General features: G+C 41.5%; 1 protein-coding gene across 2 annotated transcripts; it reads left to right on the forward strand.

Moving 5' to 3' along the window:
• Window positions 1-2,618: 2,618 nt before the first annotated feature.
• Window positions 2,619-16,506, forward strand: RB195_006957 (uncharacterized protein; the record flags this gene model as incomplete). 2 transcript variants are annotated; one of them, XM_064180329.1, is made up of 9 exons in its annotated part: window positions 2,619-2,750; window positions 6,600-6,733; window positions 6,799-6,934; window positions 10,084-10,269; window positions 13,470-13,596; window positions 13,658-13,733; window positions 15,480-15,569; window positions 16,089-16,265; window positions 16,323-16,506. In XM_064180329.1, 9 exons carry the CDS (start codon window positions 2,619-2,621, stop codon window positions 16,504-16,506), a joined length of 1,242 nt encoding a protein of 413 aa, XP_064037209.1. The 2 variants fall into 2 exon arrangements, with proteins under 2 accessions (XP_064037209.1, XP_064037210.1); XM_064180330.1 differs by lacking the exon at window positions 2,619-2,750.
• Window positions 16,507-16,925: the final 419 nt, after the last annotated feature.

The raw sequence follows: 16,925 nt of genomic DNA on the forward strand, positions 1-16,925 counted from the left end.
TAGATGTATTATGACTTTCTTCACTATCCTTCTTTATCGCTTTTCGTTGTTCTGTCGTTTTTTACGCGATGCTGTAAATCTTCTGCTCTCACACGTCATGTTATAAAATGATTCTAGGAAGAAGAAAGTGACTTATTTGACTTAATCGGATGCTGGTGTTATGCCTCACACAATTCTTCCCGCATTCTCTTCGAAGCATGTCCTCCTTGAACATAGCTGTGTACTATTTTCTTGATCTACAACAAAGGCTCGCACAGAATCCATTCATCCGTCCTTGAACATAGCTCCGTACAATTTTCCTGATCTACAGCAAGAGAATCCATCCATCCGTCACTGTTCCATACATAGTTTTCAAGACATGGTGTCTCCCGTAAACTTCCTACTGTCACCGAGTGATCCGACTTCCTCAGGTGGATAATGTCCAGCAGTTCAGCGTAACGAAACGAAGAGTTGTTACCAAAGATTCCACGATCCCGGTGGTAATATGGTATGGTTCTCTATGTGTTAGGCTTTGGCAGTGTGTTGGACGACAGTATCTTCTTGCAATAGTAGTTTCTGGAATGTAATTGCGCATTGTATCGCTCGTGTCCAGATCCTATTCGAATGCCTGATTAAATCTGCTATAAGCAAGGACACCGCGAGCAGGTGGCAATCAGGCCCGTTTACGCGGGTCCAGAAGGAAAGAAATAAGATATAAATCACCGGAACGAAAGGAAGTAAATACATGTTATATCTGCTGCCGTTACTATAATAAACCAATCAAGTTTCTTCGAATGCAAGCAATAAATCATTCCCGAAAGGAAACACTACCGATAGCGTAATGCTCAGCTATTAAAGACGAGTAACAACAACTTGATATACGACTAGTATTTATCTCTGGAATATGACCCCGAACTATTCTTTTGCATGGTTCTTGGAGATCCCACTTGCACAATATCCCATTGTGTGGCCTCTGTAATGTTCGTTAGAAGAAACACTGTCTTTCTGAGAACCTCATCCGTCTCACGACATCAACAGAAGGATGTGGGATGTCGCTGTGATCCTGAAGTTCTGGATAGGATAACTGCCTTTTTTGAGGAAGAAATCCGTTTTTAGAGAGAAAATAGAAAACCTTGTTAACTAGGTGAGAATTTAATCAACTGAAACTATTTTTACTTGTCAACCTGGTTTTGTAGAAATAACGCACTGGATATTATGACCGAGAAATATAAACGGCTCTTCGAACAGTTTCATTTCCGTACCAAGGAAAGCGATACCTAAGAGCCACCAAAAGAAGTCTGTCTGCCGAACTGAGAGGAGTTTGTCTCGAACTGATATTGCAGTGTGGAGCCACAAGTAGTTTCAGGTGACCGTGAACTGACCTTGCAAAGGATTGCGGAGAAGTGGTAAAAGAAGACGTTAAGGAGAGAAAAGCGGCAGCTTTCTCAGAGGATGGAGAGGCGGGAAAGAGCACTTGCTAAGCCCCAGTTGAGACTTCCCCACCCATCATTCCTATCACTCAATCAAATTACTGTCTGCCATCTCTCTCTCAAAAAAAAAGTGATTTTTAGCAAGAATAGATGAGCATTATATGTGGGGCAGACATATTAGCAACTAGCAATGTTTCAAAAAAGGTTGATTGACCACACTCACACTGTTTGGAAATTGGCCGAAATATTCCACGACTGTAAAACGATGAGCAGGAAGCGGCCATGAAAACCCTACAGAACTATGTTGTTGTTTAGCGCAGCGGTAGGACTTTTCACTTTTTTTTTCGATGTTTTATCTAAAAATTCATAGAGCTTCTCCGCTCGAAATACTGAAAATTCAAAACCTTGGTATGTGCGAGTCTACAATTGGGGCTCCAATAAGTGCTAGTTATCTTCAATGCACGTGTTTCTGCTTCATTTTAATGCCATTTTTCAAACAAACAATCACAAACAAAAATCATTATTTATCTTTTAACTGTGTAACGGCACTAGGAAAGAAGTGTTTTTGCAAAGAACCATTCCAGGTATAAAGTAAGGTGAATTTTCACAAAAATTTTGGTTGCTGGACTAGTGCTGTCCAGTAGCAGTTCTTGTATAGACATTTGTTTCACATGAGTCAGTAAGCAATGATGCTCGCGATAGTATGTTAGGTGTTTTTGTCTGATTTAGGATAAAATATGAAACACCGGTCGCAATTTTCGGACGAAGAAATTGACGTGAACTTCGTAAAGTCAAGAACTGACGATTCAGCGATTCAAACAATGTTGGTTTTGGTCCTATTAAAAGCTATTTATGCTGTCAGTTCTTTATTCTCACTCAACTGCTAAGAAAAATTTTTTTTTTCCTTGGTACCATCACTAATGACTGATGTGGGGTGGGTTTCCCATGCAGTGTGAGGAGGTCAAATGCCTGGAGGTGACGTGAAATCTTTGGCAACAAACATCCGCTTTGTAACATTGAACTGCTGCTTGCCATTGAGTGAACTCCAGCAAGCCGCTCTGTTCAGACTGCTACGATATCTCTCTGAGCCGTTTGCTGCATCGCAGGAAGCACGAATCATTGACGTCCTGTCATCAGCATCGAGAACAACGACATATACTATGATGATAAAGATCAGAAGAGTGCAGGAGGCTGGTGCCAACCGTTAGGATGGGCGATAACAACCTGGTGGAGGAATTCGGCTCAATGTCGCCTAGATGCGCCATTGTACGACTGTGTGGTCCCAGAGAATTCAAACTCGGGATCGTAAGTGCTCATGCACCTACAGGTAACGCTGAAGAGGTGTGTTCGCCGATTTTCAAGATACTCAGCCAGCAGGAGATTACTACATCGAGTTCGTAGCAAGGGACCTTTTCGCGTCTCCCAGGGGCGAAGAAGCTGCTGATCAACTTTTCTCATATGATCGGAACAAAAAGGAGTAATACTAGTGCCCAGTTGAGCAAATTGAGCACCAACTGGAGAACGGCGGAGATGACAGAGTCGTATGTTATGTATACATTCCTGAGGAAAGATTGCTTTATTCACAAGAAACTCAAAAGCGCAATATTTACTTTAGTGGGGATATGCTCCAAATGGATGAAGATTTCTCTTTGCATCGATTTTTTGAGGATAGAGAATGCCTTGCAAAAGTAAAAGCACAGCAAGCACGAATACGAAGGTCTGATTCAGAAACCGAAATCTAGTCACAGATTGATTGCGAGGCAATGGTTTTTGCAGTGGTTTACCTTTTGAATCAATAACGGGCTCTGCTAAAGGATAAATGGTAAGATATCGATTTCGACGATGTGTCAAGTCACTGTTTTATCTTCCCAGAGAAGACTGGTACCAATTTAGACCCCGGAGGGATGAAAGGCTTGGTGAGCACTAAGGCGGATTCGAACCACCGATCGATCGTGCAGGGAGCCTCTAAGTGACTGCGCTACACCCGCCCCTTCTGTTCTGCTATTATTGCAATATACTCCAAATAGTTAAGCAGTCTTTGTTGATAGTCGAATTTGAGCAACAGCTAAGATTGTTAACAAACTTTATTAACGGCTAACGTTGCTGCTCAAATTCGACTATCAACAAATTGCAATCTCTATGCCAAGATTCAAGGAAAATCGAACTTTCGCACTTCTAGAAGATGTACCAGTTAAGCAGTCTTTTCTCAAGTAGCTCGTAAAAACCGCTCATGACAATAGGTAAACAAAAATGCTAAGAAATATACACTGGCGCATCGGTGTCACGTATGAAGTTCTCCGTCTTATTGGTACCTCAGCTCTCATGAAACCTAGATTGAAATTAAATTGCAAAAGAAAAAGCAATTACTGAAGCAATTTTCTCCGTAAAAAAGAGGGCATAAGCAGAGGATCCAGACGAAGATGAGATGATGGAGGCCAGCTTCCAAGGAGAGCGCAAGTAACAGTAAAAACATACGCAAAAAAAGCGGGAAAGATAGACTAGTGCGAAGGAGGAGCTGCAGCGGAACGGATAAATTGGTCTCATCTATTGCGCAGATATAATTCCAGAAATTACTTGCTGTTAGCACTTATTTAGATGCTTTTCATTTCGATTGAGCTATTGAAACCACGATTTCGCCCAAACTTCCTCATGAAATCTGTGACCACATTTTCTGCCATTATTGGCAACCGTTGCATTTCATGGTTCTCTGTCGTTTCATTCTGAGAACGTAAGATAGCACTTTTGAACTAGAAACAGTAATACGAAAAGTACGGTTTGGACTAGAATAGTGAGAATTTGTTTATGCTTTTTTTTTTGCACAGGGTGCTCTAGGGAAACGCGTTAATTCCTCGCGTTAATGTAGTAGTGAGCAGGTGTGGCGCAGTCGGTTAGAGGTCCGTTGTAGCCACACGGTCGAGAGTTCGAATCCGCCCTAGTGCTCACCAAGCCTTTCATTCCTCCGGGGTCGATAAATTGGTACCAGACTTGTCTGCGAGGATAAAACACTGACTTGACCTCGGCTGGCCCGCTAGTCATTGTGCAGGCCAACGCGCGTTCCAAAACCTCAACGATTACGAATTCCTGTAAAACGCGTTGGCGCATCCCAAGTTGATATGCCAGTGACTTTATCCTTTTTGTCCTTTTAATGTAGTAGTAGCAACAATGAGGAATTAGTAAACGGAGGGGAGAGTGTGGGTGGATGGCATCCTTCACCAGGCAACTACTTGTCATTTAGAAATTATGGACCTGTTGTTCACAACGTGTATTTGCTGTGAAGTCATTTTAAAAAAATGGTGCGACTGCTGCTCAACGGGAATTCAATTTATTACAGTAACAACATTGGGACGTCATGCTCGCGTTCCAATTTGTTACGCCATCGATATATGGATTAAGAATTTTGAGGAGGCAGGGTCAGCTCTAAAAGAGGAACTATTAGAGTATCAATGTGATCAAGGATCTCGCAGCAGCATTGAACCTAAATCGAACAACCGTCCGCCGAATACTTTGCAGTATTTGTAAGTCAAGATTTAAAAGTTATGAGAAGGTTGAGCCGTTGAGCAGTAGTTCCACTATCACCGTTTTTGTAAAATGAGTTCACAGCAAATGCACGCTGTGAACCGCTCCACTGCCGCATGATTAGTGAATAGCAAGTACTTATATACTGAAGGATGGATGCCACCCACAGCCGTCTACCAAATCCTCGGAGCTGTCATTACTACGTCCAAAATCACCCCGTTCCTTCGGCCACCTGGTAGGATACTCATAGACGCGAGGGATTCATTACTAGTTAGTTTTATGACATATGCTTTAATGGTATCATAGTCAGCAGCTTCAATTCCATACTAATGCTTAGTTTTTCGTCGTAACAAGGGAAAGATGGTTCGTAACAAGGGACTGATCACTGGATCTTAATCGCGACTTCACTTTAAGATTGTGGACCAAACCAAGCTTGTTGGTGAGATTCCGTAGATTTATTGACGGGCAATGTGCCAACTGTCACTCGTTTTACTCGGTCCTGTTCAGCGCCGCACGATTTCCGGGTGCTCTCTCCTTTTTATTGTCATTTATTCACTATCGCTGGTGTAGCATAACAATTTTCCTACGCTTTCTTTGTTTCACCTTTTTCTACTTCAAAGATGAACTCTTTTTTTTAGATGGTTTTCTTTTAGAGGTTTTATTAAATTTAGAAATGTATTGACAATTTACTTTTGTTTTCAAAGAAAGTTTCGTTTTTTTTCTCTTCTGAATATGAACAGAAAGAAAAGAAAACGAAATTTTTTGACGTAAAAAGACCGTCACCCAAGAAAAACGGTATCGATATTTTGACTGCTCGCAAATGGTTTGACATGTGAATTTTTAGGAGGGTTCATAATTAAATTCTGAGCTCTTCTGAGTTCAGTGTGCTCGGTTGCACATTGTTGGGATGAAGTGAACAGTTGCTGCACTCTAAAGTCACTTAAGAGCATGAAAGAGGTTTTTCTAGCCCTCTTCTCTGATTTCAAGACTCACACGATTTCAAGGAGTCTGACTTAAGCATCTGAGGGCTTTTCATTTCTTTGCTATTTCTTCCTGAGCTCACAAATATTTATCGAGTCTTAACGAACTCAGCTCACTTTAATAATTTCTTGTCTTCAGCAATACAGTTTCATTCATCATTCATTCATCATTTTCGAAAGTATGACAACGTTGACGCTGACGAAATTAACTTCGTATTAATCTCACCTTCTCAATCCAGCCTAATCGTCCTGGAAAACAGCGTGGGAACCGTCTTAGTTCCTACGAGGAAAGGCTAGAACGTGGCATCTTGTTCACGCTCCTGTTCCACCAACAGCCGGGTCATTTCTTCTACTTGAATATACTGCTGATTTGATCGCATTGATTCTCGACCGCATGTGGAAACAGAACGCGCACAAGGATGGTGCGTTCTTACGTGCCTCGTCGGAACAAACGCCCTTTCCCGCACCGCTTTTCAGGACGATCAGGGGGATCTGAGCGGGACCATTACACCCCAAACTCTACATTCACCCACAGAGACTATAACTTCAGCTTCGCAATATGCTGTCTTTAATTTCATTGTACCACCCACTTTTTTTTTGGCAACTGATATTCAAAATTGAACTGTATTGTTTAGTTGTGGTTATTCTCCTCGTCTCCTGATGTTTTTAATCCTTCTCATTCTTTCGCTTACAGATGCTGAATTGCTCGCTGATACCGCCACCCGACTTGACAGTCACATCATCCATATTATCCATAGTGCTCTGCTACATCATAGTGTTCATCATAGCTTTCATCGGCAACTTCACGATGTTCTTGATCCTCTGCAGGTGCAGCCTTCTGCCAATAGGATCTTTTTTTTCTTCTAGCGGCTACGTTTTATCGCTACTTTTAGGAATCAATGGATCAAAGTGCGGCGGGTGCATTCTTTGTTGCTGCAGATGAATATCGCTCATCTAATGGTCACTCTTTTTTACATGCCCAAAGAAATTCTACACAATTACACGATCGCTTGGTATGGCGGCGATGTGGTGAGTTATACTTTTTTTTTGCAAAAATTCACTTCATCTTCATTTGCCTTGACTAATTATTATGAGGATATCAGGGTAACCGTTGTTATCATTAAACGTTCAAAGAAACATTCCATCACACAAACTTTTCTTAACGTATTTCATTGTTCCATGTTTTGTTCGATTTTTCTCGCTTCTTTAAATGTATTATTTCTTTCTGTAATACTTTTAAGAAAATTCTCAGCAGTAGCAAACTCAATTACTGCTGCAACTCTGCTTTTTAAATTATGCTCGCTATTCACATTCTATGGAAAGGAAAACTGAACAAGTTAACCCTGATATACGCTGAAAATGAGCAAGCTAGTGCGGTAACCCATTCACTAAACCCCATCAGATTTTTATAAACGCGTGGTGTTTATTATACGAGCAATCATACTTACATACAAATATCCGCGAGTAAGTAATGAAAAAGAGTAAAGTTGTGTGTTTAATCTCGAAAAAGCTGTGTATTTAGTAGCTGCATATAGCTATGTATTGCATTTTATCAAAAAATAAATTGTTTTCTGATAAAATTTTGTACTAAGTCTTCCCTAGCTGGAAAAGCGTAATCGTGACCTTATGACCGACTCTGCACAACTCCCAGCTGCGTGATTTGCCGGTATGGCAGAGAGGGTGGTTGCATGGTATCAGGAGTAGTGTATCATATCACGTGCAGGTTGTGCGGTGACGATTATATAGGGGAAACGGGACGCCCATTGTGTATTAGGGTCAAGGAGCATCTAGATGGACTCGCAAAATCAAAAACCTTCACCCCACTTGGAGCACACCGTAGAATATGTCATCCAAACTCCGAAGTAGAGGTAGAAGTTCGTATATTATCCCACGAGTCCGAAATCACAGCACGCAGAACGCTGGAGGCCTTTTGGATAACCGCCAAAAGTCCAAAAATGAACAAGAAGGATGAGTGCATTGCGATCACAAACGAGTTATCCCCGTATCAAGACCTATGCGGGTTTTGATCTACGGGGCAGGCCGTGAGGTCCCTATAAAAAATCCCTTGTGACTCGTAGTTGTGGTACATGATGATCTGTTGCGTTACCAAGTCTAGCTAATGAAGTAAGCACCAAAAAATGTGTTGCTTTGAGTTTGAGTGTGTCTACCGTTTGGATGCTTTCTGTAGGTGATAAGGCGCTTTAGAGAATAAATTTAAAAAATCTTGAGAAATCTTGAGAGAATAAAAGCAAAAACGCCGAAACGTTAGCTGTTAATAAACATCAATACCAGTCTTGGCCACAGCTCAAGCAAATCAGTTAAAAAAATTCATTTCCATTTGTCGCTGTTTCAGATCCTGTAAAACCTTACGTCTCGCCTGAACTGCCCATTCAATCCTAGTGTTCCTTAGTCCTCTTTCACTACTCCAGTCCGGAAGTTCCGTATTCGGCCACGTGGCCTCTTCCGGCTTGAACTCCTCAGGACTTGTTGAGTAAAACTATCTGGTGGTCTTCTCAGTATATGACCAAAGTAGCGAAGACGATTTTCTGTAGCCACTTTAGATGGTGATGCAAGATGTTGATATCTTTCATGTTCCGCCGGTACACCACATCGATTTCCGCGCAAACATCCTCATTGTGGCATACCCTAGGCCAAAAGTAGCCAGGCAGCCTCCTTTCCGTGCACTCAAACCTCTCCATCACCGTAGTCTGGTGCTGCACTAGTCTCCGATCCGTACACCATGATGGAGGAATTGCAGATAGGTAGACTCGCAGTTTGACTTCGTTGGTGATGGGGGGTCGACCACAGCATTTTGTTAAGGACTTGAAATGCAGAATTGGCTCTAGCGCATCTTTGCTGAATACCTTTATCATATCTGCCATTGTCTTTCAGCATACAGCCCAGGTGTCAGAACTCATCAACGACTTCGATCGTTAGTCCGTCCACCGTGATTCCCGTTCGAGGTCTCGAAGTAATCCACATCTGCTTTCATTTATCAGTGCGTAGACGTAGTCCATAGGCTGCACCTAGCTTCGACACAAGGTTGACAGCTTGTTGAAGTTTCGCGCTGCTTTCCGCGAATATAACACTATTATCGGCGTACTCGAGATCGGTTAAGAGGTACCCTGATGGTGCTAAAACAATATCAGCAGGACACGACTGTTCTTCGCATGATATCATCGATCCCTGAGGTTGAACAGAAGGCGTCTTGCCGCTGCCCCTTGTCTTACTTCAGTTGCCATTTTAAACGGTGCTGTAGTAATCTAGTTTGAGCGTCAGAAAGATTTTGTTACACGTTTACTAGTTCACACGTTTTTGACTGTAAAGAAAATAAGGAATTACATTCTGAAGAGAATAAAAAAATGTTTTAGGGTAGTAGTCAGTAGAAGAAACTTTCCCTAGCATGACACTAAAAAGACTGTAACGATTTCCAGACTTCTTATGTACGTTGAATTTCTTCTTTCTTCCCTTTCTTACCTCCTTTTGGTTCGTTTTCGGGAATTCTTTCCCTCTTCATATGGATTAGGTTTTCGATATTCACCCTCACTGTTGTAGATTCAAAAACAACACAAAGATAATCGAAGAGAGGTAGGTTTGGTGGAAAGCCCTTTAGGTGATGCACACTTTATCGAATGCTATCAACTCTTCCTCAGAGAGATTTTTAAAAGTTTTGACGTGAAACATTTGTGTCGTATCAAAGTTTTTGTATATTAATTTACAGTTTACACAGTTTACCTGGCTGAAAAATAGGATCAAAAAGTGTAAGGAAGACAGAGAATTACGTTTTAGAGCACTGTTATTAAAAAAAATGAAGCATTTCTATGTCATTGATACATAAACCTGGGCGATTGCTCCGAAATCGATGGAAAGATCAATTTATCCTTTCGAATGAAGCTAAAAAAGGATTTTCGTGCCTTTTTACATCATACTGTAGTCTATTACCTGACATATGTTAATGTATTCATAGCCTAGTCGAAACGAGGTCAACCTTTGCTAGCATCACTGATCGCTGCAGTTCGCGACGGTCACTCCTCGATCCTAAGCGCTTTCTGCACCGCGCCGCTTCGAGCGCAGCCGCTTACGCGACTGCACCGTGTCTCATATCGTTTTGAATTGACCATAGTTCATACTTTCCCGTCATACATTGTGAAGAACGTTTGCATCTTGATCCATTTAAGCTATGTCGGACTTGCAAGTTCTTCGACGTATTCGGCATCGCACTCTCGATGAACATCCTCATCTGTATTTCACTCGATCGATTTTACTCTATATTCTTCCCTCTGTACGCTATGCGCGCTCGAAAAAGCGTACAGAAAATGGTGATCGTCGCCTGGATCACTTCATTCGCCACCAGCGCTCCTCAGGTACGCTTATCAATTCCATTCACTCACCTTCACGATCAACAATAAAAATTTTGGTAGTGATATTCCCACACTTTACGTTCATAGAGTATACGGATCCGCGTCCACCTGAAAATGAGTAACAAAACAGAAGCGTAAAAGTTCGACCATCCTTGAGTCTTGGAATAAAGATTGCAAATTTGTCGGTTGTCAAAACGAAGCAAGAACAATTAAAGTTTGTCGACAATCTTGGCTCTTTCTTCTATTTGAAAATCGACAAGTAACAAAACATTTCTATTTTTCCAAAGAACGAGAAAAATAGCCCCTTTTTGGGCAGAATTCCATTTGCTGCAGGCAGCCAGTGGCAACCAGGTCAAAATGATCTTGTGCATTTGCGCAGGCAGTTCTGCTAGCGACGGGACTCTTTCTCTGTTTGTTTCCGATTTGAGGTAGCTAGAGTCCCATCGCTGACAAAATCATTCGCGTAATTGCTCCGCTGGTCGAATCATTTCCACTACACTGTAAAACGTTCTCTTTCAGTTCTACCTCTTTAAAACTGCCACTCATCCATGCTTCCCAACGTACACACAATGTGTTTCAAGAAATCTCGTCAACGAAATCTCCACTGACGTGGGTTTAATTTTCGTGCTTATGAATGTGGAGTAGAAACAGCACCGACGCGGTAAATTAGAATTAGAAATGTCAGTGTAAGTGAAGGAAAGAACGTTCCGCGATGATGCCATTTTAAGGCAGCGTACCATGAAATTGACGTAATACGGAAACTTCAGGAGAAACGCAGAGTTCAGGTTGTTGATTACGGAAACAAGCGTTGTCTCGCTCAATTCCTCCTAGTCGTCCTAAAAAACCGCGTGGGAATCGCTTTAGTTCCTACGAGCTACGTTAGAACGTGCACTCTACACTCTCCGGCCTATTCATTGGTTTTACCTGAATAGGCTGATATGACGACATCATTGACCTTCGACCGCTCGCACTTTGACGCGGTGCGTCCACAAGGGTGGCGCAACGTGAAAATCGTGTTAAGTTTCCGTCATTAATTTAAATCTCGGGAAGCTGACATTTGAATCCGATTCAGAAATTTATTGTTGAGCGGACAGTGATACATGCATGTTTATCGGAGACATTTAAACGTGGAGAAATCCAAGCTGGAAAAGACTAAATTGTTCTTCCCCTACTCAAGCGTCGGACTTGCTGCCTTTGCAATACTTCTGCAGGAGTTTTTATCCACCACATATTTTTCTCGATAGGGAACTAACGCAAGCTTTTATTTCTCAACTTTCTGCATAATGTTTTCTTGAGAGAGATTTGTGTCCTCACAGAACAATTCTCATACGTCACGATTTGATCCGTAACACAATCCAAATTTATGTTGGCTGGACTCCTCCAACGCAGTGATATTTTTTTTCTTTTCACATTTATTTCCCTCTTATCTTTGCCTCGCTTTTTTTTCGTTCTTTCCAGTATTACGAAATCGTCTAAGAATGATAGGGGTATGGGCGGTGAATGAAAATCTTCTTGAGGTAGAAAAATAAAATCGTTTTTGTTAGCTTGCTGCATAACTTTTCTGACGAGGAGCAGCGGCAGCTATCTTCGTCGTCAAGTCAAGTCATACTGCTTTATTTGAGTACTTTCAAATAATTGTCTCTCTCCTTAATCGGAATAGATGTTCTTCACAAATGATAATAGTGTGGTTAGGTTAGGTTAATCGGTGGTCTGATGTTATTGCCTGAGGCAGTTTCCCGCATTTTGTGGAGTTGTGTCATCCTAGATTTAGCTCCGGTTAAAGCATACCACGAATCTGGGGTGGTATGGATTTCAGCTGGAGTATTCGTATACGGGATCGTAGATTATGGAGACGGGGTACTTCCGCTCATCTTTCCCTGCGTCACTGCAATCACTATCACTGCAAGCAGCCGCCTCCAGGATACTGTTTTGTACGATGTCTTCCATTGCAGCGCGCCACCATCGTAGCGTCCCTTTCTGCCTATCGGAGCAGTCCGAATTGATTTTCTACGAATCGCAGGGCGGAGGCGGCGCAAGGGGTGGAGCGTTGCAATAGATGGCGTCGTACAAAACAGCATTCTGGAGGTGGCTGTTTGCAGTGATGCAGGGAGAGATGACTGGAACCACCCCTGTCTCCATAACCGACGACCCCGTTTACAAATACTCCACCTGAAATCCGTACCACCCCAGATTCGTGGTATGCTGCCTTTAACTTTTTCGATCTACAGCAAGAGCTCACACACGATCCATCCATTCATCATTGTTATCTATCTATAGTTTTTTTTTGCGAGACTTGATGCTTCGCGTGAGCTGCCTATTGACACTCAGTGACCCGAGAACCTCAGGTTAACAATGTCCGGCAGTTTAGTGCAACAAAACGGAAAGTTGTTACCAAACATTCCACTCCCCCTCTGGGTATTTGACTTATTTGGGTTGGGGTTCGGCAGTGCGCTGGAGAACACCACTTTTTCGCAACACCTAGGTAACTTCGCCACCTAGGTAACTTCGCCATATAGCTATCCAAGTTATATAGCTCGTACGTGCCCGAGCTTATATTCAAATGCCTGCTTACACTTAGTATAAACAGAGCGACTGCGACCAGGTAACAACAAGACTAGTATACGCAGCCCCACTTGGCGTGAGAGAATAGAAATTTGTAGAAATCGATAAGATGGACAAGAGACGGATACACTACGAAGCATAAGCCTTCAACATTCCCTCAAAAAACCTCTTTTTGGGAATGGCGAATGCACCGCCTATTGCAAACGATTAAGAGCATAAAGAGCTGTTGCGCTTCCTGCTCTTAATCTTTTGCAAAGGAATCAGATCCAGCTTAGTTTCCTGTGCAGCCATGAAGTCGGAGGTCCTGCACAACCTGTTATTTGGTCGCATTACTCTGGAGATTCGAAGACAGACAGCAGTTCACAAGAGACCCGTTGCAATTACTCCTCCAAAAAAATCTATTCTATTGTTTACTACGAAGGAATCACTTAGCGGCGGAAAAAATGTGCATCCCATGCCATGGGTATCGCAGAACCATTCATACTACATTTGTCACTTATATAAGTGAAAAAGTGGATTTTGAGGGCTTAGTTAATCGATCTGAATAGTGGTCAACTCAATTTTTCCGATATTTGCTGCCAATCAAGTCATAGCGGACCTTCCACCATTTTGTTGCTGGGTTTTATTTCCCCCTATTTCAGGTAGTTTTCTACTTCTCGATTCTTAATATTGTACAAGTGTACTTCTTTCCGCTTATTGTTACCGTGGTCTGCTATTCTCTGATTTTGTGGAAGATTTCAGAAGAGTCGTCTGCTAAGAAAAAAGAAAGTGCGTCACATTTTCATTATTTCATAAATTAGAATTGCAATTTTCACTATTATTTTTTTAGCTGAGGCCGCTTCGGATGCACTGTTACGACGAAGCGGTGTGAACACTCTCGAAAGAGCGAGGAGTAGAACACTGAGGTTGTTAGCTATGGTATTTTTGGTATAATGAATTGATTTAATGTTGACCCATTAAGTTCTATCTAATGGGACCTGTTTAATCGCTTCCTCGATAGGTCTTTTCGCAAAATACCAGAGATATTTCTCAAAGCAAAAAATAAAACCAGCCTGAAAACTAATTCACACGTAAAGTCAAATGAGGTAAAGTGGGCGCTAAAACAATTCACATATTCAACGGACACTGAAATGGACGGACATTCCTTGATAAAGTATTAATGGTAGCGGTATGACCTCCCTCAAAAAAGAGAGGAATAGAACACTGAGACTGGATTATCGGGAAAATTAAGAAGTTTTTTTCATAGTTATAGGTTAGTTAGTTTTATAGGAAAAAGCATCCGACCTCCGTACGTTCTGCCGCGCTATTTTCAACAAGGAGCTCGATTGGAGCGCGCCAGCCTTGTGCACGCGCCGCCGGGCCGTTTTTTACGACAATTAGGGAGAAATGGACGGAATCACCTATCTCTCCATAATCTACGATTAAGTATACGAATACTCCACCAGAATTCCATACCACCTCCGATTCGTGGGGTGATGCTTTTAAGAGGCACTTTCACGAGCTGCTTTCCCCGGTCAAATAGATTTTAGAGGTCTATATATAGAATAGGATGGTGTGTCGGTAAGAGCTACTACACGATCTATTGATGGTTTGAAGCTGCCCTAGTGCCAACCAGGCCTTTCTTCCCTTCGTGGCCGATAAGTTGGTACCAGACTTGCCTGGGATCACAAAAACACTGAATTGATCATCGACTGGCCTCCGCAAGTCATTGTATAAGCCAATATGGGGTCATGAAACCTCAGTTATTACGAATTGCAGTCAAACGCGCTGGCGATTCCCAGGTAGATTGATAGAGACTGAGACTTTACCTTTCTTTATACAGAGAATAAAGTATAAGCTTGTACAAAGCATAAAATTAAAATTCTTCACTGGAGACTGCGACCATTCACAAACAAAAGTCAGTGCAGCTCAAGTGGAATGACGTTACCGACAGCACCGAAATGCCACGGTATCTGCAATGAGAAGAAAATATGTTTTTTGACATAAATTCTCTCTTCAAAGCAGTTTTTTCACCTTCACAGTCGAGTTGAAGATAAATTTACTATGATGCTGTTATGATGTTGTTCACCGCCGTCCAAAATGAAAACTAGGCAAAATTCACTCCTAAACGTATTCGTAATGATTCGTGAACGTACACCTTTGATATTCTGGCGTGAAGATGGTTTTTGTAGGTGTGTCAACCTACGAAGGAACTTGTGAAGTTTTAGGCAAACAAAACGTTGCTTCAGCATCAAACAAAACGCTTACTTATGCACTCCTTTTTTTCTCCTTCATATTTTCTCAAACAATGTTATCGAATTTCATTTCCTCCAAATTTGCTCACGGTTCTAAAATAACTTAAATGGTTGACGACATTTGATGTGCCATAGCGTGAACACCAAAATAGATGAATAATTAAAGTGGATTTTTCCATATTGTTATGCTCATTTCTTCTGTCAATGCAGGACATCATTGTCTTCCACAGAAAATACATAAAGTTGGCGTTTTGTTTTGTTTTATTGTCGTGGTTACGCCGAAAGATCAAGACAACTTCCTTAAATCCTTAGGAAAAATTGGTTCCATCGAACCACACATTCACCAACTTTCACTAACAATCGTGGTTCACAAAAGTGAAGATGTTAGTGAGTATCGTTCAGTATGTTCTGCTTTAGGATGACATTCGTGATTGTTGTTGCATTCATTTGCTGCTGGACACCATATGCAATCATGATGTTCTTACACTTTCTGACTAAAACTGACTGGTACGTTCTCATTTCCTTACTTTGACTCATAAATCCTTTCTTTCTGTAGCTTCCTCACAATTATAACGAAGACTAAATAAAAACTGCCGTCATTATAGCATTTAATATCCACATACTTGGTCAAATGTTCCAATGTAAACAAAATTTCCAGCCTATTCTATGAAGCATCTTTCAGAACATTTTTTCCATTGTTAAATACGGATCGAGCAGCTGACAGTACCGTAGCACTAACTATTTGTTGTTGAGCTTCCTAAGATGCTTCTCGTACATCATTTCATCCGAATAAATGACAATTATTTGCTTCTGCCCTCATCCAGACTTATGTTAGAAGACAATAAAGAAGGGCTTGATGAGCAATTTTAACCTCAGAGTGTAGTGGCAGCTTGAGAATGAAGAATTTTCATTTTTTTCCCACGAATTGTTAGACTTCACAAAGTCGTTCTCTGTAGTTGATGCACTATTATAATAATGAAGCATGTGTCAAAATATGCCTGACCTAAGTAATTCCATGCTGTTCAGGATCCCGAAAGATGTCAGGAAGTTTATCTATGCCTTTGCTGTGTTCAACTCAGCAATTTCCCCGTACCTCTACGGTTATTTCTCGTTCGATGTGAAGAAAGAACTCAAGTTGCTTCTCACTTGTTCTCGAAACACTGCTTCCGATAGGCATCTTTCATGTTCTGCTAATGTTGTCAGGTCTGTTTGGTTGTACTAAGGCACCAATCCAGGTTCAGCAGGGAGTCGTTTGTTTAGGAGCAACACAAGCCAACGGATAAGGAAGAGAAGTGCCAGTGCAACACAGCTGGTGCCAGGTTCGCAAGAACCCGTGACGCCGGTTTTGTCCAGTCGTGGGCATTCACTTCGTACTGCCAAGAAACCATGCTTAATTACCACCTCTGCCACTACACTTTCGCCACAAACGGCTATAAGGATATGATCATTCCAAATGATTCGATTCTATGTTTATATAAAGAAGATTATTTTTACGACATTCCTCGAATATTTGCTCGTATAGTAAAATATGGAAACACCATTTGTTGATGAAAATTCTCAATAAAAAAGGAAAAATAGCTAGGAACTAGAGAGACTAGAACTGTGTCTTCCATTTTAAGTAAATACAGTGATATTCAGTCGTTTCATTCCACCATTTTTTTGACGTTGTTGAGAAATAATGGACCCTGATTGAATAATTTACGCGAAAACTCTACTAACCTTTGTGGGGGTAAAATTGTCGTTACGTTAGAATAATGATCGAGAGTAAGTGCTTGTTTCCGTTTACAATTATAACTTTGTCGAAAAAATAGACAGAAAGCAATTCAATCATTTTCGTCTAGCCTTCAAAACACTTTTATAAAT

The sequence above is a fragment of the Necator americanus genome, chromosome I (genome assembly GCF_031761385.1).
Source record: "Necator americanus strain Aroian chromosome I, whole genome shotgun sequence".
NCBI lineage: Eukaryota > Metazoa > Nematoda > Chromadorea > Rhabditida > Ancylostomatidae > Necator > Necator americanus.